Source organism: Littorina saxatilis, linkage group LG3 (genome assembly GCF_037325665.1).
Source record: "Littorina saxatilis isolate snail1 linkage group LG3, US_GU_Lsax_2.0, whole genome shotgun sequence".
In the NCBI taxonomy this organism is placed as follows: Eukaryota; Metazoa; Mollusca; class Gastropoda; order Littorinimorpha; family Littorinidae; genus Littorina; species Littorina saxatilis.
In genome coordinates this window covers 48315931-48342441 of record NC_090247.1, presented here as the reverse complement: position 1 = coordinate 48342441, position 26511 = coordinate 48315931, and the positions used below count along the sequence as shown (strand labels likewise).

Genomic DNA, 26511 nt, shown 5'->3' with positions numbered 1-26511 from the left:
ATGGTGTATGATGACAAGGCCCCAAAAAACATACATAGCATCTTGACCTTGCTTCAAGGTCAAGGTCGCAGGGGCCATAAATGTTGCCTAAAAAACAGCTATTTTTCACATTTTTCCCATTTTCTCTGAAGTTTTTGAGATTCAATACCTCACCTATATATGATATATAGGGCAAAGTAAGCCCCATCTTTTGATACCAGTTTGGTTTACCTTGCTTCAAGGTCAAGGTCACAGGAGCTCTTCAAAGTTGGATTGTATACATATTTTGAAGTGACCTTGACCCTGAACTATGGAAGATAACTGTTTCAAACTTAAAAATTATGTGGGGCACATGTTATGCTTTCATCATGAGACACATTTGGTCACATATGATCAAGGTCAAGGTCACTTTGACCCTTATGAAATGTGACCAAAATAAGGTAGTGAACCACTAAAAGTGACCATATCTCATGGTAGAAAGAGCCAATAAGCACCATTGTACTTCCTATGTCTTGAATTAACAGCTTTGTGTTGCATGACCTTCAAAATGTATTTTGGTAGGAAAAATGTGTAAAGCAGTTCTTAGTGTATGATGTCATTGCTAGGTTTAGTTCCCTGAAGGTCAAGGTCATGTCAAGGTCAAGCATGTGAGTCGTATGGGCTTTGCTCTTCTTGTTTAACTTTTTTTCCTTCTTTTCTGAACTCTATATTCTTGTATTTTATTCTTTTTGATTTATCCCAAAGGTTTTGAGTTGTGTTTTGAAAATCGAATACCGTGCGTGAGTGCCCTGGAACAGCTTTCCCATAATCCCGTATTCTATTTTTAGTATGGGATATCCCCAATTGTATTAGGAAGACAATACTTGACACTTTAAGTTTGAATATATATTATAAATGACACACATTTACACAAACAAGCAAGTTTCTTTTAAATTATATGTATGCATCCAATGAAGATTTTGTAAATGTTTGTCCTACTTTAGAATAGTTTTCCAAATTATTTCATCCATTTTATTTGGATCTGGATCTGGTGAGGGTACGTTGCAGGAGCCAGTATTGGCTATCGTCGCAACGGAAACTGTGAGAGCGCAGCGCCTATTTAAAAATAACCTCTCTATTTATGGGCATAGTGATGTTAAAAGTTTTTGTCCCACTTTTTTTGCTCTGCAGTTTCTTTAAAAGTTCCTGTACTGTTCACTGCTGATTTTCGTGTGGACAGTCCACCAGCTCATGGTTTCAGTTGGAGTTCCGGTTAAAAAGCTGGCTAAAAACACTCTACTGTCTGATACTAGTGAGGTAGTTTGGGCAGACCACGTTGGTGATCCACCTGGCGCTGATGGTGCTGCCCCGGCGGGGTGTGCTGTGATAGCGCTGATGGCGTTGTTGGTCAGCTGGTTCCACTCCAGCACAGTCTTCACGAAGAAGGAGTTTCTGTGCTGTTCAGTGTTGCTAATTGGTACCTTGAAGCCTCTTGAGTTGTTTATCGCCTGTTTTTGGAGGATGTTCGTGGTAGTGAATCCTTTGAATGTCGTTGGTCGGATTCTTCTACGCCCTGTAGTTTCTGGTGTGAGGAAGTCTTTAGGGAGAAGGGCAGGGATCAGACCATCAGCGATTTTGTGGAGTAGGCTGATGCGTTGTTGGCTGCGTCATTCTTCCAGTGAGGGGAGGTTTAGGGTGTTTAGCATGTCAGTTACACAGCCTGAGTTCCTGGACTTGTAGTCTTTTGTGATGAACTGGGCTGACTGCCGCTGTATCCGTTCCAGTCCGTCTATATCCTGCTTGTAGTATGGGTCCCATACTGTTGCTGCATATTCTAGCTTGGATCTTATGAGGGAGATGTACGCAAGGCGTCTGCATTCCTGGGGGCAATTCCGAAGGTTTCGGCGTAAGAAGCCCACCATTGATCCAGCTTTCTTGCAGGTGTTGTTGATGTGGGTTGCCCATTTCGGGTCGGTTGACAGCTGTACACCGAGGTATGGGCTCTGCAGAACTTGCTGGAGGGGGATTCCATCTAGGGTGTAGAGGTAGTGGGACTTCTGTTTGATAGATAGGATGGTGCATTTCGAGGTGTTGAAATGCATGCCCCATTTGTTCGCCCACACCTCTAGTTGCTGTAGGTCCTTTTGGAGATTGATGTGGTCCTGGAAGCTGTTGATCTCACGGTAGAGTAAGCAGTCATCCGCAAATAATCGTACTTTTGATATGATGGACTCTGGCATGTCGTTCAGATGACACAGGAAAAGCAAAGGGCCCAGCACTGTACCCTTGGGGACGCCGGACTCCACTGCTACCTCTTCAGATGCTTCCCTCCAGGACAACCCTCATCTTCCTCTCGGTTAGAAAGCTGGTGAGCCACGTGTGGATGGGCCCTCGAACACTGTAATGGTCCAACTTGTGCAGTAGTCTGCTCTGGGGGACCGTGTCGAACGCCTTGCTTAGGTCCAGGATGGCCACATCCGTCTGCTTCCCGGCATCGTAGGACTCAAGGAGGCCGCTCATGGTGGTAAGGAGCTGCGTCTCGCAGGAGTATCCGGATCGGAAGCCATGGTTCTTGTTTGTCAGGATGCTGTGTTTTTCCAGGTGGTCAAGAAGGTGACGAGAAACAATGTGTTCGAGGATTTTGCAGGCCACTGAGGTGAGCGAGACTCAGCCTGTAGTTTTCCGCTCTGTTTCTGTCACCTTTTTTGAAGACGGCTGAGATGTTTTCCGACAACCAGTCAGCGGGCAGCTTGCCTGTCTTCATGGAGCGATTGTAGATACATGTGAGGATGGGGGCTACAGTGTCAGCACAGGCTTAGAAGATCCTACTAGGAATGCAATCGGGGCCTCAGAGGCTTTAGAGGGGTTTAGGTTTTTCAATAATTTGGCTACTCCGTTAACATTGATGGTGAGGGGGTCATGGGTAAGGTGGGGAGTACCGGTCATATCAGGTGGTGGTGCGGTGGCGTCCTTGGTGAAAACTGAGCGGCACTGGTTTAGGAGGATGCGTGCTTTACTGGGGCCGTCATTGTGGAGAGATGGGCTGTCCTTTAGGGGCGATACTCCAATGTTGTCTTGGCGTCTTGATTTTACGTACCGCCAGAATGGTTTTGGGTTGTTTTCCTTTAGGCCTTTCTCTATGGTAGTGTTTATAAATGCCCATTCTGCATTTCTCATTTCACTCCTGCACTCTTTCTAAAAGAACTATAAGTATTTTATAACGAATCATAACTTCTTTTGTCTGAACTATTAAGGTGGGATGGGAGTGGTTCACAATCTGTATTGATTGATTCATAAATGTAGAATGTAGTGGTAAGTTGAGTTTTTTTTTCTTGGTTTCTGTAATTCTAACTAATATATTTTGTGTGGGCTTCAGTGCAACTGCAAGATGTATTGAAATCTGATAAAGCTGTGAATCTTGATACAGTGGGAAAATGAAATTGAAAATGCTTAACCTGTCTGACAGTGTCAGCGCCTAGAATCGCCTTGTGGTGAGATATGTGCGCGTTATGAATTCTTGTATTATTATCAGTAGTACTACTACTAGTAACAGGTAATGTAAAATCTGTACAGGATTTTGTGAGCGGCCAGATTTTTTCCCTGTTGGCCTTTGTGCTTCATAAATGAATGTATGTGTCCTTTTTGTGATCATAGTACCTTGTGTTTCCTGGTGGTATTAGTACTATGCATGGTCATTGTTGATGTTTTTAGACTGAAAAGAAGGCACTTTGCTCCTCTGTTCTGTTTTCCTTGTATGTCCTCTTGCTTCCTGTATGGTGTTATGCTTAGTGGTGTACTGAATATGACACTCACAGGTGTTCTTTGAGAACTGACATGTATCTATAGATACATCTCTTACTAGAATGAATACCCGCTTCGCCGGGAAGAAGTAGAACCGAATGATATGCGGCTTCGCCGGGAAGAAGTAGAGCCGAATATCGGGAAGAAGTAGAGGAATACCCGGCTTCGCCTGGATGAAAGCGTTGTGGACAGTGACCTTCTAAAAATAGTAACAGGAATATCCGGCTTCGCCGGGATGAAAGCGTTGTGGACAGTGACCTTCTAAAAATAGTAACGGGAATATGGATTGACACCACACGAAGGAAGGGAGATAAACGCAAAACACTGGAGAAGATAAGGAAGAGTTACTGGGAATGGATCTGGGAAGATGAACAGAAAAACCAAAATCGGTTCAGCGCTGCGCGCTGAGAGCACGTGTTGAAAATTCTCATCGACCAGGTTGTGTCCGGGTCTACCTGAATATGCCCACCAAATTTGAAGCAGATCCATCGAGAACTTTGGCCGTGCATCGCGAACACACACACACACACACACACACACAGACACAAGTCGTAATATATAGATAAAGCTGACTATTTTCAGTTCATAAATAATGATTGTCATTATCGTCGTTATCTGCACTGACTATAAAGTGCTTCCTGTGTTTTTTTGCTGGTTTGCTCCAGAATTGGCTGTATTTTGTCATTTAATATCCCCCAGGGGCCCATGCTCCCCAAAACTAGAGACCTCTTTTTCATGGTTTCATTACACTTATTTACACTGCACATAACAAAGGGTGACATTTTTTAAGGTAAAAAAAAACCAGTCAGGGAAAACATGCCGTTTGTCTGAGGTTTGGGCATTGTTATATACAGTTGTATCGTCCACATTTATAACTATAGAATACACACCCACACTGGATTAATACGAACTAGAAATACTGATAAACAGTGACAGTATTAGCAGCATGCACTGTCATTGAGTCATACTGACAGAACCAAGGAACACCTTTTTATCTGCCAGTAGACTGAGTAGTATTACCAAGGTTTTTTTCTCGTTCTTTCAGTTTCAGAACAGTTGTCAGTTTCTGGAGTTAGAAAGGTTTCCATGGCAGCTAGCAATTACTGTCTTCAGGCATACAGAACAGTTTTCAGTTTCTGGAGTTAAAAAGGTTTCCATGGCAGCTAGCAATTACTGTCTTCAGGCATACTGCAGAGAAAACCATTGTCAGTGGAGCCCATTATGTGTGTTTCAAATGGGCCAGGTGTTGACAGTTGTCAATTAGTCTTCCAGCTGTCTTTCTGCTCATCTTGTCATTGTCTAGAGCTGTCACTGTAAAGCTGTGCTGCAGACAGCGCTATTAAGAGCACTATTGAATTTTAATTAAAAAAATCTTTTTTATCCTCTCCACCTAAATGTATAACTATAATGCTGATGGGACATAGCAGAAGGTGCTAATCACCAAGCAGGCTAGAGCATCCAGACATTTTATTGTCCGGAAAAGCTAAATGATTGACTCCCCTGAGTAATCAGGAGAGTCTTAGGAATGAGCAGTGTTAGGCCGTCCGTCTGTAGACAAACATTTTTAACGTTGGGGTTATCTCGGATGATTTTGAAGCTAGAACTTCGAAACTTTGCACACTTCTACAGCCTTGAAAGTGGCGAGTATTTTACTTGCCATGGCGAGTAGAAACATGTAACTGGCAAGTAGACATTTTCAAGTTTGTTTCTGGGATATTCTTAGGGTTGAATACCTAAATGAATTAATATGTCAGGTTGCATGAGGATTAAATTTAGGGCAATTATAGTAGGACAAATCAATGTTCTCTTGCACATTATTTTATGAGGGTTGAACAGCAAATATTTTTTTAATCATAGACAGTGGAACCCTCCTTTTAAGACCTAAAAACTCGGGGTCTGAAAAAAGAGGGAGTCTTAAAAAAGGGGTAAATTTACAGAGGTTGAGAACAAACAGCTTTAGAAAACAGGGCCTTGAAACTGAAAGAGAGGTAGTTTTTTAGGGGAGGGTGTCACTGTAATGGGACATGCCGAAAGGGTGTCGTATAAAGCATTTGCTTTTCTTGTTCAATTTGATGCTATCTGAGAGTGTGTACGGTGCATATGCATGCTGTATTGCGATATAAACTTCATAGGCTGGCATACTGATTGGTAAGCTCGATACCCCCTTTAACTCACCGATGTAAGTACTTATGGGTCATTTTCTGATTTTATGCGCCAATGGCACATGGTGCGGTCTTAATACAAACCCTGAAATGGCATTTGGTTGTGATGAAGAAGATTACATACATTTCTCTATCATTGGTCTCTCTTCTTTGCTTTTGTGCCTTTTTACATTTAGTGTGTGTGTGTGTGTCTGTGCGTGTGTGTGTGTAGAGCAATTCAGACTAAACTACTGGACCGATCTTTATGAAATTTGACATGAGAGTTCCTGGGTATGAAATCCCCAGACGTTTTTTTCATTTTTTCGATAAATGTCTTTTATGACGTCATATCCGGCTTTTTGTAAAAGTTGAGGCGGCACTGTCACACATTCATTTTTCAATCAAATTGATTGAAATTTTGGCCAAGCAATCTTCGACGAAGGCCGGACTTCGGTATTGCATTTCAGCATGGAGGCTTAAAAATTAATTAATGACTTTGGTCATTAAAGGTGGTCGTCTACATTTTTGCTTTTTTTCAATAATCTTATGGTTAGATTTCGCTAAAAAGTTATGTCAGATGATGAATGAACCATGGGGAAAAAAGTTATAGGAAAAAAAATAAATGTAAAAAAAGATTTTATTTTTGGGTAGCGTGATTCACGCTTCCAATATTTTGTTTTCTGTTTGCTGAGAACATGTGCTTTGCCTAAAAATACTGACCAATCAAATTCATGTCACGCCCAAACAAGTGCAGCAACAGTTTGACACTGGAGCGCTGTCCACGCTTTTTTTTAAAACGCACGAAATGCACGGGATTTGAGAGGAGTTTTGCGCTTGGCATTTTCCAAATAAGGATATATATCCTACTATGAGTACTAGTACGCTGGAATACTACAATGAATTTTCAAACGGCTACACTGGCTTCGTCTTTCCTGATCGGAAGGGGGTGTATTGTTGATATTTGTAGATAATAGACTCTGCATTTTAATGGTCAAATGGCGATTTCGGTATAAAAATGTAGACAAGGACCTTTAAAAATCTGAAAATTGTAATTAAAATAATTTTTTTATAAAACGATCCAAAATTACTTTTATTTTATTCTTCATCATGTTCTGATTCCAAAAACATATAAATATGTTATATTCGGATTAAAAACAAGCTCTGAAAATATAAAATATAAAAATTATGATTAAAATTAAATTTCCGAAATCGTTTTAAAAACAATTTCATCTTATTTCTTGTCGGTTCCTGATTCCAAAAAACATATAGATATGATATGTTTGGATTAAAAACACGCTCAGAAAGTTAAAACGAAGAGAGGTACAGTAAAGCGTGCTATGCAGCACAGCGCAACCGCTACCGCGCTGAACAGGCTCGTCACTTTCACTGCCTTTTGCACTAGCGGCGGACTACGGTCATTGTGAAAAAATGCAGTGCGTTCAGTTTCATTCTGTGAGTTCCACAGCTTGACTAAATGTAGTAATTTCGCCTTACGCGACTTGTTTATTTTTATTTTTAAAGGAGTAGGGGACAGGTGTAGATACTGTTGTGTGAACTGGCAATTTTTGCTGATCCTGATATTATCAGAGTTAACATAAATGTGTTGTTTGCTTGTTACAGCACGTTCCTGTATCTGCGTTTCCTGCTGGTGTGGGCGCTGGTGCTGATGGCAGACTTCATTCTGGAGTTCCGCTTTGAGTACCTGTGGCCCTTCTGGCTCCTGCTGCGCAGCGTCTACGACTCGTTCAAGTATCAAGGACTGGTGCGTTCCTCATCCCGCTCTTGACAATAATAAGATAATGACAAGATGCATGTTGAAATAAGTTATTTTTGTTCAGTCTAGTGAATAAGATTTAAGACACAAGGAATGTTTTGGAGGCAATGCATCAAGTTTAACAGGTGGGTTTTTATGTCACTCGTAGTGATTGACTTTGTTCCATGATACTGAAACTTGGGTGAAAGCACACTTACTGCCATTATTCGATCATCTTAAGATTGATAAGTAGTTCTGTCTCATTGTTGAGTTACAATTCCCTAATTGTGGTAAGATGAATTAAATGTCAAAATGAGGATACTATTTTTTTTCAGAAACATTTGAATGTGATGCATTTTCAGGGACTGAATCTTTCTCAGGTAGATTATTTCCCATATATGGTGAAAATATAATTATGTGAACTGTTTCTGTTTACTGAAGTGGTAGCAACTAGCATTTTGAATGTGTCCTTTCTTTTTTCAGGCTTTCTCTGTGTTCTTTGTGTGTATCGCCATCACATCTGATGTCATCTGCTACCTGTTTATACCCGTTCAGTGGCTCTTCTTTGCTGCGAGCACATACGTCTGGGTGCAGTATGTGTGGCACACAGGTTTGTTTGTTTATTTGAGTATAATTATATGCTCACAAGATTTTTGTTCAATTCTGTAAATATTTTATGTTTGCTTTGCATGGAGATAAGTTTGAGTACATGTATCTATATGCCTTCTGTGTTTTAGGGAGAAAAGCAGAACATTTTGGATTACTAGATTCGGTTCTACATGTACCTACATGTTCACTCTCAGGCATATTTTGCGATTTAAGTTCAAATTGTGTGTACTGTGAAAGACAATGGGCAATGAACAGACAGAGACACTGATAGCCTTGTTCATGCTACTTTGCTGTACACAAACTTTAGAGTTTCGTTTCAATTTGAGTCCGAATCCCCCTCCCCAAATCTATCCCACTTGAAATGGGCTTATCACCTAAGTAAGAAAACATTCTCTCTCTCAGACTCTCTCTCTCTCTCTCTCTCTCTCTCTCTCTCTCTCTCTCTCTCTCTCTCTCTCTCTCTCTCTCTCTCTCTCTCTCTCTCTCTCTCTCTCTCTCTCTCTCTCTCTCTCTCTCAGATTTTATGCTGATTTTATACATTCTTTCAGTTTTTGTTCAAAAGAGTGTGTGCTTGTGTGCGCGCTTGTGTTTGTGAGAGATGTAGATGGTGACCCACCAGCTGTATCTCAAACCAGCAGGTGTGTATGTTTGAACATTATTTGTCCTGAGTGGAAGAGGTCATGTGTTACTTTATTTTTTCAGAGCGAGGTATATGCCTTCCCACTGTGTCACTGTGGCTGCTGTTTGTCTACATAGAAGCGTCAGTCAGACTGAGAGAGCTGAAAAACTTGCCATACTATTTAGATCTCTGTCGACCGTTTGCAGCTCACTGGTGAGTTCATATGATTGTATTCTTTTACTTTAATCAGAATCCGAAGCAACATTTTGTTGGCTTTGTGCTTGAATGTTGTTAATCCTTGCTTGTTTCTTTTGTATGAATAGAACACCTGCGCAGACTGCAGTTTCTTGCCAGGGAACTTTAACGTGACAATTTTGTAACCTGTTCACTCCACCTACACATTTGTGGAGGTCGTTTGAAAGCCTAATTCCATTTCCAGATCACGTTTCTATGAGAAAAGGGCCTTTATTACCTTCCTATCTGCTCAATCTGTTTATTAAATGGTATTTGTACAGATTTAGGAAAAACAAAGTCTGTCTCTTACTAGTCTTAGTCTGTAGATGTCTATCTGTGTATGACTGTGTGCGGAAAGTGCTCCTTTAAAAAAAAATTTCTTAAAAAAGGGAATGTGCACACTGCCCTTACTACCGAGATAGATAAAATTTGCTTTTAAGTAATATATTCTTTTATTTGTGTGTGCAGCATTGGTTATCCAGTAGTCACATTAGGCTTCGGCTTCAAGAGCTACATCTCATACAGGCTGAGATTGGTAAGTGGAGGAGCAACAGGGTTCACAGTTGTATGCGATGTACAGAACAAACCAATACTGTGTGTTTTTCTCTCATGGTTTGTTTGTTTTTTCTTTTTGGCCCGGACTTCTGCCTTTGAAGAAAAATATATTATTATTTGATTGTTTAATAATTTAACAGAAACTGAAACAATTGAAGCTTGTATTTTGTTGAATTGAATCTGATACGTTTATTTCTGTTTTATCCCCCTGAACTATTGGATACAAATCATTGTTTAAACAGGGTTCGTACAGGTCATGGAAAACCTGGAAAGTCATGGAATTTGATTTTTAATTTTCCAGGCCTGGAAAGTCATGGAATTTCAATTCAAGTCATGGAAAGTCATGGAATTTAACAAAAATAAGAAAGAAAAAAATTAACCTTTAGCACGCCAGCGGCTATTTTCGTCGCCCAGCCATTTCCTTCTCGTTCGTATTTGCATACGAGAATAACGGTATTTTTAACGGCACTTGAGCCAAAGCGAGGCTCACTTCCTTCCGTTATCTTGTTGTGTCGTCTGCGCTGCATTTGAGTCGGTTTCGTCGAAGTTTTCTGCTCTTGTTTTTGCATTGATAAAGTACTTTGATCTACTTTAGCGCTTCGACAAGCAAGATGGAGGATGATGAGTTTGAAACTTTCTTTCGAGTTGTTTCTTGACAACAAAAAGTATGCGGAATTGGAACGAATTACCAAGGAAGATCTTCGCAATGAACTGTGTATCGCGGTGAAAAAAATGACAGTTCGTCAAGTCACAGTGACGGTTACGAAACGGAATTTACGAAAGTGCAGATGGCTACAAACAGTGGCTGGTCCAGTCCAGTTTAGTGACATGACAGGACCAACAAACATTACCGATAATCTGACTGCGTAGCAAATGCTTGACTTGCTTGTCGAAGAGACACTGCGTAGAAACTGACTCAAATTCAGTGCAAAGCAAGCCAGTGTCAAAACTGGCAGTGACAAGACGTAAAAAGTTTGCGTGTTCGGAAATGGCGACCTGTGGATCTAGTCATGGAAAATGTTATTGAGGCTCATGGAAAGTCATGGAAAAGTCATGGAATTTTGTTTCTAAAAACCAGTGGGGACCCTGTTTAAACCAGCACAATGGTACAGTAGAACTCCCCCTTAGCGACCCCCCTGTTTACGACCACCCCCTTTTTACGACCGATTTTGCTACCACGGATGCATTCTACTATATAATGAACCCCCAGTGAACGACTCACCCCAAACGCGACTTACGACCGAGCTTTTGGGGATGAATTACGACTTTCGCGCAGTTGTAGTCGAGCAGACGAAAACAATACATGGCGGCTCTTGCTCCTCAAACTATCGCGAGACGGAAAAAAAACCGTAATTCTCGCGCACGATAGAATCCGCGGCGACTTCCTTAGGAGTCAGGAAGACGCAAATCCTGTGTATCGTCAAGGATAATGACCCAAAACGCGACTTACGACCGAGCTTTTGGGGATGAATTACGACTTTCGCGCATTTGTAGTCGAGCAGACGAAAACAATACATGGCGGCTCTTGCTCCTCGAACTATCGCGAGACGGAAAAAAAACCCGTAATTCTCGCGCACGATAGAATCCGCGGCGACTTCCTTAGGAGTCAGGAAGACGCAAATCCTGTGTATCGTCAAGGATAATGACCCAAAACGCGACTTACGACCGAGCTTTTTGGGATAATTTACGACTTTTGCGCATATTTCGAGCAGACGAAAACACAACATGGCGGCTCTCGCTCCTCCAACTATCGCGAGAAGAAATAAAAACGACTTCCTTGGGAGGCGGGAATACGAAAATCCTGTGTGTCGTTAAGGATAATGACTCAGTGTTATCTAGATGGTGAGAAGGATAGCGAAGCGAAAGTACGCAAAGAGAGGAGCCTGTACGAAGACCTCAACGATCGTGGTCAAGTTTAGCGATGCAAGGCGACGAATCATTCATATGAGCGGAAAGATGATTCGGGAGAAAAGTCGTTACGCTTTCTATCGAGTTAGGACATTCGGATTTTACTGGTTGCGCCACAATGTCAAATGTGCTTCACTCAGCGGGGAGCGAGCATTACGCCATGAGTAAATTTTCTTTGAAATTTGAGTTCAAGTTGTTCTGCTGTAATGTGTTTGGGTGTGTGTGTGTGTGTGTGTGTGTGTGTGTGTGTGTGTGTGTGTGTGTTTTGATATGACAGTAAACTGCAACTGTGTGTTTGTGTGTAAACATGACAGTAGATACACTGCAACCAAATTCATGACCGACCGGCCAAAAACTCAAACCCCCCTTTTAAGACCCCCCCTTTTTACGACCTAATTTTCAAGGTTTTTGCAAAGTCGTAAACAGGGGGTTCTATTGTAACAAATAATTTGTCTTGTTTTGTTTTACTTTTATTTTCTTGCTTTTAGAAAGGGGGGTAGCTTGTCCTGTCCAGGACTAATCTGATGATGCTGTGTGTTGCAGAGAAGACAAAAAGTAGTACAGAAAGAGAATGAGTTTTACATGCAGATATTACAGCAGGCATTGCCGCCAGAAATGCAGTATTCAGATAAACCGAAAGGTTGGTGCTTTTTCTTCTGTGTTCACTTTTTTTTGGTTTGTTATAATATTATAGTTTGTGTAGACCATGACTTGTTTAGAAAAGAATTACGATGTGATTAGCCATGCATAGCTTTGATACAAGCTGTGTATGAGATCAGTGGTGTACCTTAACACCCGCCCTGCCGCCTGATGCTTGCAGAAATCATGTCGGGCAAGTTCAAATTCCTGGTCCACCCGCCCTACTGGCGACCTCAAATTTCTGTTAGTGAGAATCATTCAAATGAGGCAGACACGTTATGTTCCTTTGTTTCTTAGATCTTCTAGTTCTGATGCTTTGCCGCATTTGATTATGATTTGAAACTTTATAATAACTAGAATATTGCTTTGAAGTTTCAGTGTCAGGCTGTGATCGAACTAAAAGTCCAGGAGTAGTTGATTTTGTGTGTGACATCTAAACTATATGGCTTGGTTTGATTGTTCCTTTCTTACTTGAGAGTTTAACTCTTACTCTTCACAATCAGAAAGCAAAACAGAAGTGATCTTCTATGATGAAAACTATTGACACTGATAACTAGATTTGTCTTTGTGCTGTATTTGGAGAGTGAGAGAGAGAGAGAGAGAGTGTGTGTGTGTGTGTGTGTGTGTGTGTGTGTGTGTGTGTGTGTGTGTGTGTGTGTGTGTGTGTGTGTGTGTGTGTGTGTGGAAAGAGAACGTTTGTGCTAAATGGCACTTTTTGTTGCAGCTTTACCACCCAAGTCCGAAGAGGAAGTAATCTCCAATGGTGCACCTGGCAAGAAGTTAGCCAAGGGTGAAGAGGAGAAGGAATCCAAGAAATCCTCATCCTCCTCTTCCCCATCCTCCAAAAACGCAGATGTGAATGAAGACGATGAAATAGAATATATTGAAAAAAGCTTACCCAAGAAGCAGCCCAATGTCAACCAGTTTGACGAAAACACAGACAGTTTTTCGGGGGAGCAGCAAACCAAAGCGTACAAAGCCTCCAACGGGGCAGTTCCTGTAGGTGGAGTTTCGCCCTCGTCCTCCACAGGGTCGGCATCAGGGTCCGCACCATCCACAAAACCCGTTAGCAGCAAACAGCTGAACAGCAGTAAAGAAAATAGTGCCAAGAAAGGGAAAAACTACTGGAAGGAGCAGCTCCCAGCCGCCTCCAGCTTCACAAACAACAAAGATGAACACATTAGTAGGTGAGTGTTGGGTGTACATATGTCAGGTACACACATGCTTTTAGTATGATGCATACATTCTTCAGACTGGAGCACTCCCCTTGGAACTTCAATTTTCTGAGGAAATTGTTTTCACGGGTGAGAAAAAAATGAAGGAGCAAGTTTTCTTGGTCCACATCAACAAGATTTGTTGCGCCATATGTTCTAGCTGCTGGGAGAGGCCACCAAGGGAGAAAACTCTGTAAAGCTGGATAGGATAGCATTGAGTAAAAGTATTTTTGTTTTGAAATAGTCGTTTCTGTACTATTTTGCAAGATTATTTTTTTTGTACACACTCACACCATATTCTCTGATCATAGGAGGCAAGTCTGTGGCACTTTAAAGAAAACTTGTTGGATTCCTTGAACAAAGGTGAAGCATGTATGACCTTAGGAAAGTAATGGCAGTCTTTGAAGCAGCAAACCTTCTGTTGCAGTTAATGGAGGTGTAGCCTGTCATAAGTGTATTGGAGACAGCAAAGTGAAAAAGACATGAAATTCACATGTCACGGAAAGGGTCTTATTGTTTGTTTCAATGCTTTACCTGTAACTGTTTCATCTTTTAATGAATGGTTGAAAGCTGTCTTTGCCTTTGCAGAAGTCAAAAGGACACTGTGATTTTTGTCTTGTGCATCTGCTACATTCTCTTTTCCTGGCAGCTTTTCTTTTTTCACGGAGAAGAGAACTACATGGAGGCAAGTTTTGAGGGCTACTGATGCCGAAAATTAAATTTCAAGCTTTTCTGCAGAGTTTGAAGCCAAAGAGTGAAAGACAACAGTTATTATACAAGCTGCTGTTCATATCTTCATTTTACAATTTTTTAAGCAGTGTCACTAGGGAAGTCAAGGAATGGCAGTTTTAGTTACAGTGGTACCCGTGAATTGAGGTCCCTTTGAAGAGAGGACATCTCCTGCAAGAGGACGCCTTCTGGTATCCCTTTTTCTGTTAACTTTACTAAAAAAAAAATATACTTGATCTGAGAGGACACCTGCAATGTGGGGACCCTTGGTTGGTCCCAGAGGTGTGTTTCCATTAGCACTGTTACACATGTGACTGTTGTATGTTGTGACTGTGTGCAGGTTAGAGACAGACGTGAAGAAGCTGAAGGCAGATTTACAGAGCAGTCGCAACACAGAGCAGGAGCTGCGGATACAGATCAACGGCCTCATGGCCAGTGAAAAGTCCTCACGCTCAGAGCTCTACCAGCTGCAGCAGGATAATGAAAATTTACAAAACAAGTGAGTAGGGTGCATTCTGTCCGGGCTGAGTGTCACAGTCTGTGTGTCGTACAGAGTTGAGGCCATTTCACTGATAGATAAGAACAAAGGTTTTGCATGTAACAGGGACATAGACTTCGGAAAGAGAATGGGCAGAGCAGAGATATGAACATTTAGATGTACATGTGTAAGATGATCTGGGGGGATGGGCTAATTTATACCAGCTATGAAAGATGAAAAGAATCTAGTTTTTCCTTGTTTTGTTGAATAGGTTCAAGTTAGGGAGCTATTGCATAAAGGGTGTATAAAGGCAGCATCCCCATAATCTGCCTGTGTTTGTATGCAAATGTGCAGGTTTTTGAGTCACTTGAGAAAAAGTGACTCTATGTAATCGGTCAGTGTTAGTCTGTCCGGCCGGCCGGCCGTAGACACCACCTTATCGTTGGACTTTTCTCGGAAACTATCAAAGCGATCGGGCTCATATTTTGTTTAGTCGTGACCTCCAATGACCTCTACACTTTAACGATGGTTTCGTTGACCTTTGACCTTTTTCAAGGTCACAGGTCAGCGTCAAAGGAAAAATTAGACATTTTATATCTTTGACAAACTTTTCTCGGAAACTATCAAAGCGATCGGGCTCATATTTTGTTTAGTCGTGACCTCCAATGACCTCTACACTTTAACGATGGTTTCGTTGACCTTTGACCTTTTTCAAGGTCACAGGTCAGCGTCAAAGGAAAAATTAGACATTTTATATCTTTGACAAAGTTCATCGGATGTGATTGAAACTTTGTAGGATTATTCTTTACATCAAAGTATTTACATCTGTAGCCTTTTACGAACGTTATCAGAAAAACAAGGGAGATAACTAGCCTTTTCTGTTCGGCAACACACAACTTAACGTTGGGCTTTTCTCGGAAACTATAAAAGTGACCGGGCTCAAATTTTATGTGAACGTGACTCATTGTGTTGTGAATAGCAATTTCTTCCTGTCCATCTGATGCCTCATATAATATTCAGAACTGCGAAAGTGACTCGATCGACTCGTTCTTGTTTTTATTAGAACGTTGTGGTCTGAGAATTGTTTGTTCAATATAGCTGCATCTTTCTGTTGTCCTTGTCTACAATGAAACTAAGCTGGAAGTAATAATAGCCTCTTTTTCATGGTTGAGCTAACCTTTGCCTGTGATCCCAACAGGCTTCACAACCTGGTGACGGGTCGGCAGCAGGACAGAGCGTCAGTGGCCTCCATGGAGCGCAAGCTGGTGGATGAGAAACGAGCCAAGGCAGTCGTCGATCAGCAGTTGCAGGCAGAGCGCAAAACCAGGAAGGCCGAGGAGGCAGCCGCTGCCAGGGCTGTTGCCATGGCTGCTGCCGCTCGGTAAGCTGTCTTTGTCCAGGCACTGGCACCTTCATGCCAGCATAGTGGATATGTTGAGCAAAATGTTGGTTAAAAAAGAGATGGGTTCATACGACCTTAAAATTGTTTGAAATAAGCCTCAGATTCAACTTTTGACTGAGCTAGATGAGACTGCTTGTGAAATGCTGTCTTCTGGTACAGTGAGACAGCAAATTTGTTTTGTGTTTTCTTTTCAAGACTACCCTGTGGCTGTGGTAGCACTGGAACCTGTTAGGGTCTTTGAAAATGGCATGGGATGTGGCAAGCCAGCATTTCTGCAGTCCTTCTCAGGGATGATTTTTGAGTCACTTGAGAAAAAGTGACTCTATGTAATCGGTCAGTGTTAGTCTGTCCGGCCGGCCGTCCGGCCGGCCGTCCGTAGACACCACCTTAACGTTGGACTTTTCTCGGAAACTATCAAAGCGATCGGGCTCATATTTTGTTTAGTCGTGACCTCCAATGACCTCTACACTTTAACGATGGTTTCGTTGACCTTTGACCTTTTTCAAGGTCACAGGTCAGCGTCAAAGGAAAAATTAGACATTTTATATCTTTGACAAAGTTTATCGGATGTGATTGAAACTTTGTAGGATTATTCTTTACATCAAAGTATTTACATCTGTAGCCTTTTACGAACGTTATCAGAAAAACAAGGGAGATAACTAGCCTTTTCTGTTCGGCAACACACAACTTAACGTTGGGCTTTTCTCGGAAACTATAAAAGTGACCGGGCTCAAATTTTATGTGAACGTGACTCATTGTGTTGTGAATAGCAATTTCTTCCTGTCCATCTGATGCCTCATATAATATTCAGAACTGCGAAAGTGACTCGATCGAGCGTTTGCTCTTCTTGTTTTAATTTATGATCAGTTTATGATTTCAATTATTTTCAAAGCCCCAGCTGAAGGATCTCTGCATGTTTATTAGTCTAAATAAGTAATAAAAAGAATGTATTAACCACAGATTTGCTCATTATTTGGAATTTCTGTAAAATGTCGATTTTAGAATCCTGTGTCTGCTTCTTTTTCAGTTGTGTGTATTCAGAATGAGTGTGAATCTGTTGGTCCTTGTGTTGTGTGTGCATTGTCAGTAATGTTGGGTAGGAGTTTATGTAATGCACCATTTTATTTATCTTGGGTAAGCGTACATTTTTGGAAAGCATGCAAACAGTTTTGTATCAGCTTTTAGTTTTCTGAATGCTATGTTGAAATGATGTTTATGCAGTGGGGAGTGCACCGACAGCTGCAAGGCACGCAGGAAAGACTTAGAGAACGAGGTCAAACAGCTTCGTCGAGATCTCAAGGTCCGGGAAGACCAGTACAGACTGCTTGAGCGAGAAGTCCAGGTGAGTGTGAGTGTGAGTACTTTTTTTGCTTTTTTTAATGGTCACAAGTCTTTAGTCTTATCAACAATTTTACAGAAGCATTGCTTCAGTTTTACTGAAAAGGATAGAAAATGTATGTCATCGCTTGACTGAAAATGAATGGTTATGTTGTGTAATTAAGGGATCAAGACTTTTACGGAGGTATTGTCAAGATCATTTAGTTATAGGCGGTTGGGACTGGGGGTATTTAATCAGGGTAAATGACTTTAGTGGGCTTTCTCCCCCTCCCCCTGCTCAACACTCGGTGTTTTATTTAGCGATACTAGACCAGAAAAACACAAGTCATGTATCAGCTCTTCATAACACCAACACACTGAGAAGACTGTGAAATACTCTGTAACATAACATAATCAAACATGTAGGTTGAACAAGAACTGTACAATAACAAAGACACTTCAATCAATCAATCAATCAAGGTGAGGCTTATATCGCGCGTATTCCGTGGGTACAGTTCTAAGCGCAGGGATTTATTTTTTTATTTTTTTTATTTGTATTTTATGCAATTTATATCGCGCACATATTCAAGGCGCAGGGATTTATTTATGCCGTGTGAGATGGAATTTGTTTACACAATACATCACGCATTCACATCGGCCAGCAGATCGCAGCCATTTCGGCGCATATCCTACTTTTCACGGCCTATTATTCCAAGTCACACGGGTATTTTGGTGGACATTTTTATCTATGCCTATACAATTTTGCCAGGAAAGACCCTTTTGTCAATCGTGGGATCTTTAACGTGCACACCCCAATGTAGTGTACACGAAGGGACCTCAGTTTTTCGTCTCATCCGAAAGACTAGCATTGCTCTGGTGACATACTGTATTGTTCAAGTGTTCAAATCTTTCACATGACAGTCTCATTGTGATAGCATTAGCAGACCTGGGAACCTATACGATTTCGTCAAATTTTGTTCGCATGTTTGTCTAGAATATGATCAGTACGGTCAGTGAAAAAAAAATTAAATGAGAACAAATCCTAATGCTTTTTTTACAAGCGCATCCCGGAGCCGATCCAGTATTTTGACACATGATCACAGTTTTTATCAGTAAACATTGAAAGAAGAATTTGTTTTAAATTTATTGGTAAACTTAATTAACGGTGCAACTGACGCGTTTGAAGCATGTTTGAATCAAAGATGTTCAAATGCTGTGTGGAGCACACTCATTTTTGTGAAAATACACAAAGTTTATTTGAGAATACTCCAAGTGCAAAATAGGGGTTCCCAGGTCTGCATTGGCATCAGTGTGCATGTTTGAGCGTGTTGTGTGCCCCCTGTCTGCAGTCACTGCGTCAGTACAAGGACGCCCAGAAAGAAGCGGAGGTGCTGCTGAAGGCCCTCTCCGACATGCAGGACAAGAACTGCGAGCTGGAGAACAGCCTCTCCGCTGAGACCCGCTTCAAGCAGGACCTCTTCTCTGCCCTTGGCGATGAGAGACGCATGATTAAGGTTCTGCAGAGTAAGTACACTGGATGGGATGTGGCTATGTGTCCAGATGAGTTTTTACGTACATTTATGATTTAACAGTTAAAACATGGACTTTTCACAATCACATGTCTGAAGTTTAGTTTGTCGGGGAAAACAGGCATGCAGCTGCTACTTTTCGAGGTTATAGTCTGTGTGTTTGTAGAGTTTGTAGAAATGTGGGTCAACATGCAAAGCACAATTGTTTTGCAAGCCTATCAGCATGAGTATTGGCCAGGTAGAGTGACTGCTGGCAGGTCTGATAAACAAAGGGAAGTAAGCGCTCTAAATGCATCTAGTGTTTGGCTGCTGGCAGATCAAGGGCAGAACAACAGCAGCGAGGTGATGGTCTCACAAACCTTATGTGCAATCTTCACCTTATGTTGACATTTTTTGAAAGTCACACTGTCTTCTAACAGGAGTGTTTCCATTCCTGAAAACTTTGATACCATCTAAATGAGATGACTAAAAATTAATATGATGTCATGCAGGACTCCCACTTATCGTCATGCTCATAAGAAAAATACCTAACTCAGCGTTAGGCATTTCTGAAGTGAGACTACCGGGGAAGCTACCGGAAGGGTATCTATCATGTGTTAGAGAGTACAAACTCTCAGACCATCGGAAACCAATTCCACGGTAACGTAAGCAAACTTGCCGATCTCGTTTTTTAAGTTAGGCAGTTTTTCTTTTTGATACAGGAAGACTTGTTTGGAAACTGCAAAGGTATGCAAAAGCTTTTGGGGGGTTGTTTTGCAGTTGTGCTGATTGAAAATATTGCTGTCAGCTCTGTATCTCACGGTTATCCCGCTGTAACAGCTCGAGATAGGCAATTTGCAACTTATAACAAAAATAAGATAGGCAGATTGTTAAAAAATCAAAAACGTTTTTTTGCGTTTTTCTCAAAACAGTAAAAAAAATGACATAGGCAATTATCTCATGAGCGTGACGTTATGCTGCCTCCAACGATCATTGATTTTGACTAGTTTTAAAACCAGTTTAAAGAATGATATTATATCAGTATGAATCTACATTGTTCCAGCAACATCAGTTGCAGAGTTCAATGTAATCCTTTCAGGTTGCTGTATGTCTTCCTTGGATCATTTCCCTATGAAAAGCTGTGTGACTTTCAGCCAGCTAAAGGGAGACAATTTCTGACCTGCATACAAAATGGTGGCCTGATTTAGTAGAAATCACTGATATGTTTCACTGAGGTGGCTTAATTTTATTTGTTTCTGTTGTTGGTCCAAGCAAGGTTATTTCACCCTTCTCTTTAAAGTGAAGTAAATAATGGCAAAAATAAAGATAAATGTTGTAAAGAACAAACAAGAAAATACACACACGCCCAAAACGATAAAAAATCAGGGCTTAGTATTCACAACGTTGGAGCGCATGTTCATTTTGTGTGATGTTGCTTGCAGACACGATTCGGGAGAAGGACATGGAGATCACAGACCTGAAGGCCAAGATCGGGGAGGTGATGGCGCTGATCCCCAGCACCAGCTCCTACCAGTCTATGGGCTCCGAGCGCAACTCCTCCCCTCTCTTCTCCACCCAGTTCTGCCAGGAGGATATCACCGTCGCCTCCGACCTCAACCCTAACGCCTCCGACTACACACCCAAGACTGCCATTTAGACAGCATCCTCCCTCTCTCTGTCCCAACCCCCTGACACTGCCAACAGTACTTCAGTGGCAACCTTCTCGGTATGACCAGCACACTTTTCTCCCTACAACAGTTTCAACCAGCGACAGTGACTCCAGCCTTGGCTTCAGGTTAAAAAAAAACTTCTAAGTTCTCATGACAAAAGAAGCATTTCCGTGAATTTCTCTCAGACCTGCTGGTAACAGATGATTACAGGAGTTTAAAGTACAGCGACTTTTTCGATGGAGAGGTGGTATGTGATGTAGCTGTAACAGAACTGTCACTGCCTCCAAGGTTCTTCTCTGTCGGTTATGTGAGACAATACAGGTGTCACTGGAACGTTCACCTCTGCAGGAAGGGAATATGAATTTCAGCTGTCTTCGGCTACATCTACAGTCTTGCTTGTCTAGGGGGCTGTGTGTGTGACCTGTTTCACTTTCTTGTGGAAGTGAAAAACTGTACAACTGTCATGCAGTGAATTGTTGACCTGGACTTTGCTTAACTTAAAAAGTGAAGATCAACATGTCATTTCCACACAGCCATGTGGCAGGTTCTTCGTGTGATGCCTACCTTCTGAAAAAACGAATAAAATTTAAGTAACAACTTTTGTACCTTGAAGTTCTGTTTGAAGTTCTGTTGATATTTTTCGGGGGAAAGGAAGGGAGAAGCCTGTTTGTTTCTCCAGTAATCAAGTGCTGCTTTCTTCTATCTGGTTCTGCCTGTTTGTGTGTTGATTTAATAGCAGATTTTAGCCGTAGGCCTGTATCAAAAAAATATACGTCATTCTTAAATTTCAGACTAAGTGCAAGATATTTCCAGTAGAACCTTTATTTCCACATGTTTACATGTGGATATTTAACAGAAATGACTTTTCTTGGAAGTGGAAGTGAATGTGTCTTGTTTTCTAAATTCTTCCTCAGGTTAGATGTCAAGATAAATTAGGTTTCTGAGCTCTTGCTTTGGTTTGAATTCCTGCCAGTGTGACAAGAGCAACCGTAGGTGACGGTGAAACATATCAATTTTGATCTAGATGGATCATTATAGTGCTTTGACCCAGTCTTTTCTAAAAAAAAAAAAAATTCAACATTCGCTCATAACTTTCGTTTGAAAATGGCAAAACCTGCTATTGTCAAGTTTTGCTCTTCCTTGTTAACTTATTTATTAGTACAGGGTAATGATGATGTATGCCCATGTCAGTACCCACTTCACTGGTGTCAACTTGTCAGGTTTTCATTGGTTGTGTGGAAAATGGTTTTGTCCAGTGGCAGCTGAGGACACTTTTTGAATCATCCAATTACACACCGCATTACATGCCTCCCATGGTCTTCGCATCTGCTGCTCTTTGGCACCGCAAATGGTGCTTCAGTTTGTGTTCATACATTTATGAGTGAATAGCCCCCTTAAGTTTAATTTTACTGCTGGTGTTGCTTCCATGATAATGATGGATAGCAGCATTGTCATTCATAGTTTGCTGGTGCATGTATTTGTCACACGGTTTAGCATCTGTGAACATTGATTGCCAGAAAGTACTGTTGGGGGGTATGGTGGATGGGCTCAAGTTGCCAGATCATACTTGCAATATTAAATAACAGTTGAACATGTTGCTTACATGTGCTAATTTTCTAGGTTGTCATGAAAGTGCTTTCTAGGTTGTCATGAAAGTGCTTTCTAGGTTGTCATGAAAGTGCTTTCTAGGTTGTCATGAAAGTGCTTTCTAGGTTCTCATGAAAGTGCTTTCTAGGTTCTCATGAAAGTGCTTTCTACTTCTAGGTTCTCATGAAAGTGCGGAATGTTATGCGCAGACAAGGACTTAAAGACTCCCTTTCTAGTGTGTTAAGTTTTTTTTCTTCTTTAACAAACATGAACTGATTTAGGTATTAGCACCTTTCGGTTTGGTTCTATGCTCTTACATCATGCTAAATATTGTCTGTTGATAATACTGACATTTTTAGGTGGGTGTTTTTTTTCTTCAATTGTTTCTTTCTTGTTAAAAAGATTTATTTTTAGAAAAACAAACAACCTGAGAGTGACAGTTATATTCAGGGGGTGGGTAAAGGCATCTCTTGTGACAGTCTTTAAGAGATTAAAACAACAACAGGGGTAGTATCTTTCAACCTACAGATAGAATGTGGCTGTGGCTGGCAGTAGGGCACATGTCTGTTTTCTCAAGTGTGAGTGTAATATTACAAATCTGACATGTCTACCAAAAGTAATTTTAAAAGGTAATGACAGAGAAAGAACCAGCGTGTGATTCACTTGGACCCACTTCATCTGCACTGAATAGCGGATTATGTGCCTTTTGTGTCATAGGGGATCGCACGTTGGTGCATGCCTGCAGTCAGTGAAGATGATGGGATGTGTATGAGCAATTTCATCGAGTTTATCCATGACATTGTAAGTGTACTGGTGTGGAGATTTTAGTGAGCGTCTTTTTTTAATTTCCTCTCAGCAGTTTTAAACCACATTTCTAAAAACCACATAAGCTCTTTGTCATTTTTTACATGTGGCAGGACTCGAAGCATCAGACTTTTCTCCTGAATGTGTAGGTTGCGTTGAAGCAGAGTCAAGGTTTTTCACTGCACGGACTATACTTGTAGTGCTGTTGTAAACAAGTGTTAATGTTGTGCTACTGAGACGCAGTATCGTTTCATCTTCTTTGTTTAATGGTCGGTTTGTTTTTGTGTGGCTAAATGGTTCATCTGTATTGCTTTGTGGTCTTATGGTTTTGTTTTCACTTTCTCATTGTACGCGTTGTGTTTGGCATTAGTCCATTGAACAAATAACTGAATCATTCTTGAGTGCTTTTGAGAAGAGAAAAAACCTAGTCAAAACATTGTGTCTGTGCAAAAGATATGGACATATAAACTGCTGTTATGATTGACCCACAAAAGCATGCTACTTGCAAGTCAGAATTTGACCTTTAATTTGACAGAATAGTGGATGTTTTTGTTTTTGTTACAAACACCTGCTAATTTTAAGTTAATTTTCCTTAGTGTTGTTACAATTTTTATTGACTGAATCAAATGTGATCACCATTTTCTTCACAAGGAGTGTTGAGATGAATAATTGACGTTTTCCGGAAATAACTCGGTCAAGATTTACAATAACAAAACCTCGGACAAACAGGAAACACATGGTCAAATCAGGAACACACGGGTCGACCAGATAAAACAATGATCGATGCAAATAACTGACCTTGATGTGTATGTTATGTCCGCTCGATATGACCCTATTTCATTCAAAAATATACAAATCGCAGTTAACTATTTGTTGTGGCAATGCTGGATCGCTCGCTGTGAGTGTGAGCTACAACGTGTATTGCCTGAGATAATGTGAGTTTTGCTTGAGATCGGGGTCACGGCAGCATGCAAAACTGACACGCTTGCTTAGCGATCGCTGTGTCGAAAGAAAAAGGCATATCGATTGGACACTGCATAACATACACATCGGAGTGATTTATTCGCTGCGATGGTGGCTTCAACTGGTCGACCATGTGTTTCCTGTTGAGTGTACAAGGTTTTGTTAGCGCAACTCTTCCACAACGCTTGCAAATCCTCACACAGTTTTTTTCTAAAAAATCATCTTTTTTTGTGGTAACATGAGAGATTATATATCAGTTGGTTGAGACGGGAAAAAAATATGAATCTTTGTTCTCGCAAGGCAAGGGCCACTCTTTGTGCATGTCACCAATGCCGAGTCAAGCATATCCCTGTTTTCTATGGGTATTGGAAGTACAAATGTATTTGACATTTTCTTGGTTTTACATGAAGAGATGGTGAACTGGAAATGCATGATGTGTTTAACAATGGAATAACATGTTGTTTTTGTGTCACGTCAGTTGTCAGCCTCTTGAATGAGTGGTCCAAGCCGAGAAAGGACTATGCCAGTGGGATCAGTGTGCTGGGTTGTGTCAGGATTGTTGCCTCTGTCTTGGAGTTTGCAAAACAACCAACATTTGTACTAAGTTCCTTGGTGTTGAGAAATAATGTTCAGAGCTTTTGTTACTCAAAGTTATATTTTGCGAATGTTTTTTTTTTTCTTGTGGAGCGCAGGGGGTCTCCGGCGCACAAGTAACTCTTGCCAGCATTGTTGTGTTTGTGTATCATTGTAAAAACTTAAGTCTGCTACCAGTGTGGCGAGGACAGTGGCAGTGCCCGCTGTCCATCACCCAGCAAGTTTCTGTCTGTTTTGGAAGCTTTGGAAAGGCTGTTGCTGCCAGCAGTAGTGGCTGATAGGAGTGTATCACTGCAATACTGAACACAGCCTTGTGTTCCAACATCATGTTCTTTAACTGAACAGTTGCTTCTTTTACTTTGTGGGATATAGCTGTAAGTAAGCATCAAGTGGGCAAACATCAACAAATATTAAAATCAGCTTTGTGAAGAATATAGCGATGTGTAAGAGTTATCTAACTTGTTGCTCTTGTTAAACCATAAAAGTCCGTACTGCTTCAGTTGAAGGGGTGGGCCTTTATTTTGATATTTTTGCACAACTCTTGAAATGGAAATCTTTTTTACATTTGGTCAAGCTTTGCTTTTTTTTCTCTCAGTGGAAGCAGAGAGGGATCAGAATCTTAAAAAATGTGTAAATGATGTCATGCATGTAATACACTAAGAGCGTGGTTTTCTGCAAGGAAAGCAACTAGCAGTGATATCAGCTATTTTGGTTTCATTATAGATCACACCACAATTATTTTCAAAAGCGGATGGCAGCCTTTTACGTAAGAGGGTTCAAAACAGACAGGAGCATGCCGTGTGAGGTGATGAAGATTCTGTTGGTATCTTTTTGTTTTTCTCCCTCTCAGTGTTCTAATGAAGACGCTGTGAAGGAAGTGCTCTTTCTCCTGTTCACTTTTAGTTGCTCCCTCCTGGCTCTTGCTTTTGTGTCAGTGCTGGAGACGTGTAGAACACCAGTCTGTTGTTTAAATGTGGCACGGTATGCACTTTATTTGTCCAACCCCACCGTTATAGTTTCCCCTCCCCCCGGCTCCTTCCCTTCCACATTACAGTCGTACTAGCCAACATGAAAAAGTAGTCCGTGTGATTGCCGTCATTTATCTCTGCGCACACATTTACTGTTTTGTTTTGTGACAGACTTAAAAAAGGGGGAGAATGACAAATACAAAACTGGTTTTTGATTTCCGAAAGGGAAGATGATTATGGCTTAGAAGAGAATTGTGAAAAAGAAACCAATAATAATACTCTGTCTCAGCTGCTGTTATAGTGTATTACTGCAGTACTGAACATGAATTACTACTACATGATACGTATAACCTGCCACTTTTGTCGTGACATAAAAATTAAAAACGGGCCCAGAGTTCTGGTGCTTTCAAGTCAGTGAAAACTTAAATGTGTATGTGTTTTATTTGTAGAGTGTATTCCTGTGTTTTTGTGTATTTGCATGTGTGTGTGTGTGTGTGTGTGTGTGTGTGTGTGTGTGACAGAGGTGAAGGGAACCTTGAAGTCGACACTCCTACCCAAACTGGCTGGATGCGCCAAACGAGAAGCGGGGTGTCTTAAATATGTTTGCCCCTAATCATCAAGCCAGCACACTGATGATCATCTTGACACAGAAAAACAGCACACACACAAAAACACATAACAGTGAAGTTGAACTTGATTACAAATCTGGACGTTCTTGAAAGCTAATGCATCGTAAAGTTTGGGAGGATTACCAAGAATTGGTTCATAGTCTCTCTGATCTGCAGAAACATCTAATTGTTAAGAAAAATCTCTTAATATATTTGTTTTTCATTTGGCTACTGCTGTTTCTGAACTTCTTGCAAGGTACAACAAAGTTGGGCAAACAAAGTGTGGAACAAATGCTGGACGATATTTGAAAACAACTTTGTCAAGATTTTCACGCGGTGTGGCAGAGTTAGCGCCTCGGACAGCAAGGTGCAAGTGCAAGATGCTGACTGCGGCTTTTACCTGCAATCACGACGAACAATTTACTCTGATGTGAATGTTATGCAGTGTGGGA

General features: G+C 41.1%; 1 protein-coding gene and 1 long non-coding RNA gene across 4 annotated transcripts in view; both read left to right on the top strand.

Annotated features, from left to right (window-relative positions):
- LOC138962526 (macoilin-like) overlaps positions 1-25872 on the top strand; it is a 29932-nt gene extending 4060 nt beyond the window's left edge. The window contains exons 2-13 of one of the 3 annotated variants that reach the window (XR_011454539.1): positions 7521-7662; positions 8137-8263; positions 8965-9094; positions 9584-9650; positions 12122-12218; positions 12942-13404; positions 14501-14659; positions 15837-16019; positions 17262-17394; positions 18707-18881; positions 20308-22224; positions 22271-25872. Coding sequence is in view for 2 of the 3 variants with exons in the window: in XM_070334365.1 (XP_070190466.1) it covers positions 7521-7662; positions 8137-8263; positions 8965-9094; positions 9584-9650; positions 12122-12218; positions 12942-13404; positions 14501-14659; positions 15837-16019; positions 17262-17394; positions 18707-18881; positions 20308-20522 (1891 nt within the window). In the remaining variant the exon portion in view is untranslated. Of the gene's footprint in view, positions 1-7520; positions 7663-8136; positions 8264-8964; positions 9095-9583; positions 9651-12121; positions 12219-12941; positions 13405-14500; positions 14660-15836; positions 16020-17261; positions 17395-18706; positions 18882-20307 lie in introns of all 3 variants that reach the window. The other 2 variants (XM_070334366.1, XM_070334365.1) reach the window with 2 other exon arrangements.
- The window catches only part of LOC138962538 (uncharacterized), a 173842-nt gene that overhangs the window by 38560 nt on the left and 108771 nt on the right, over positions 1-26511 (top strand). The window lies entirely within an intron of this gene.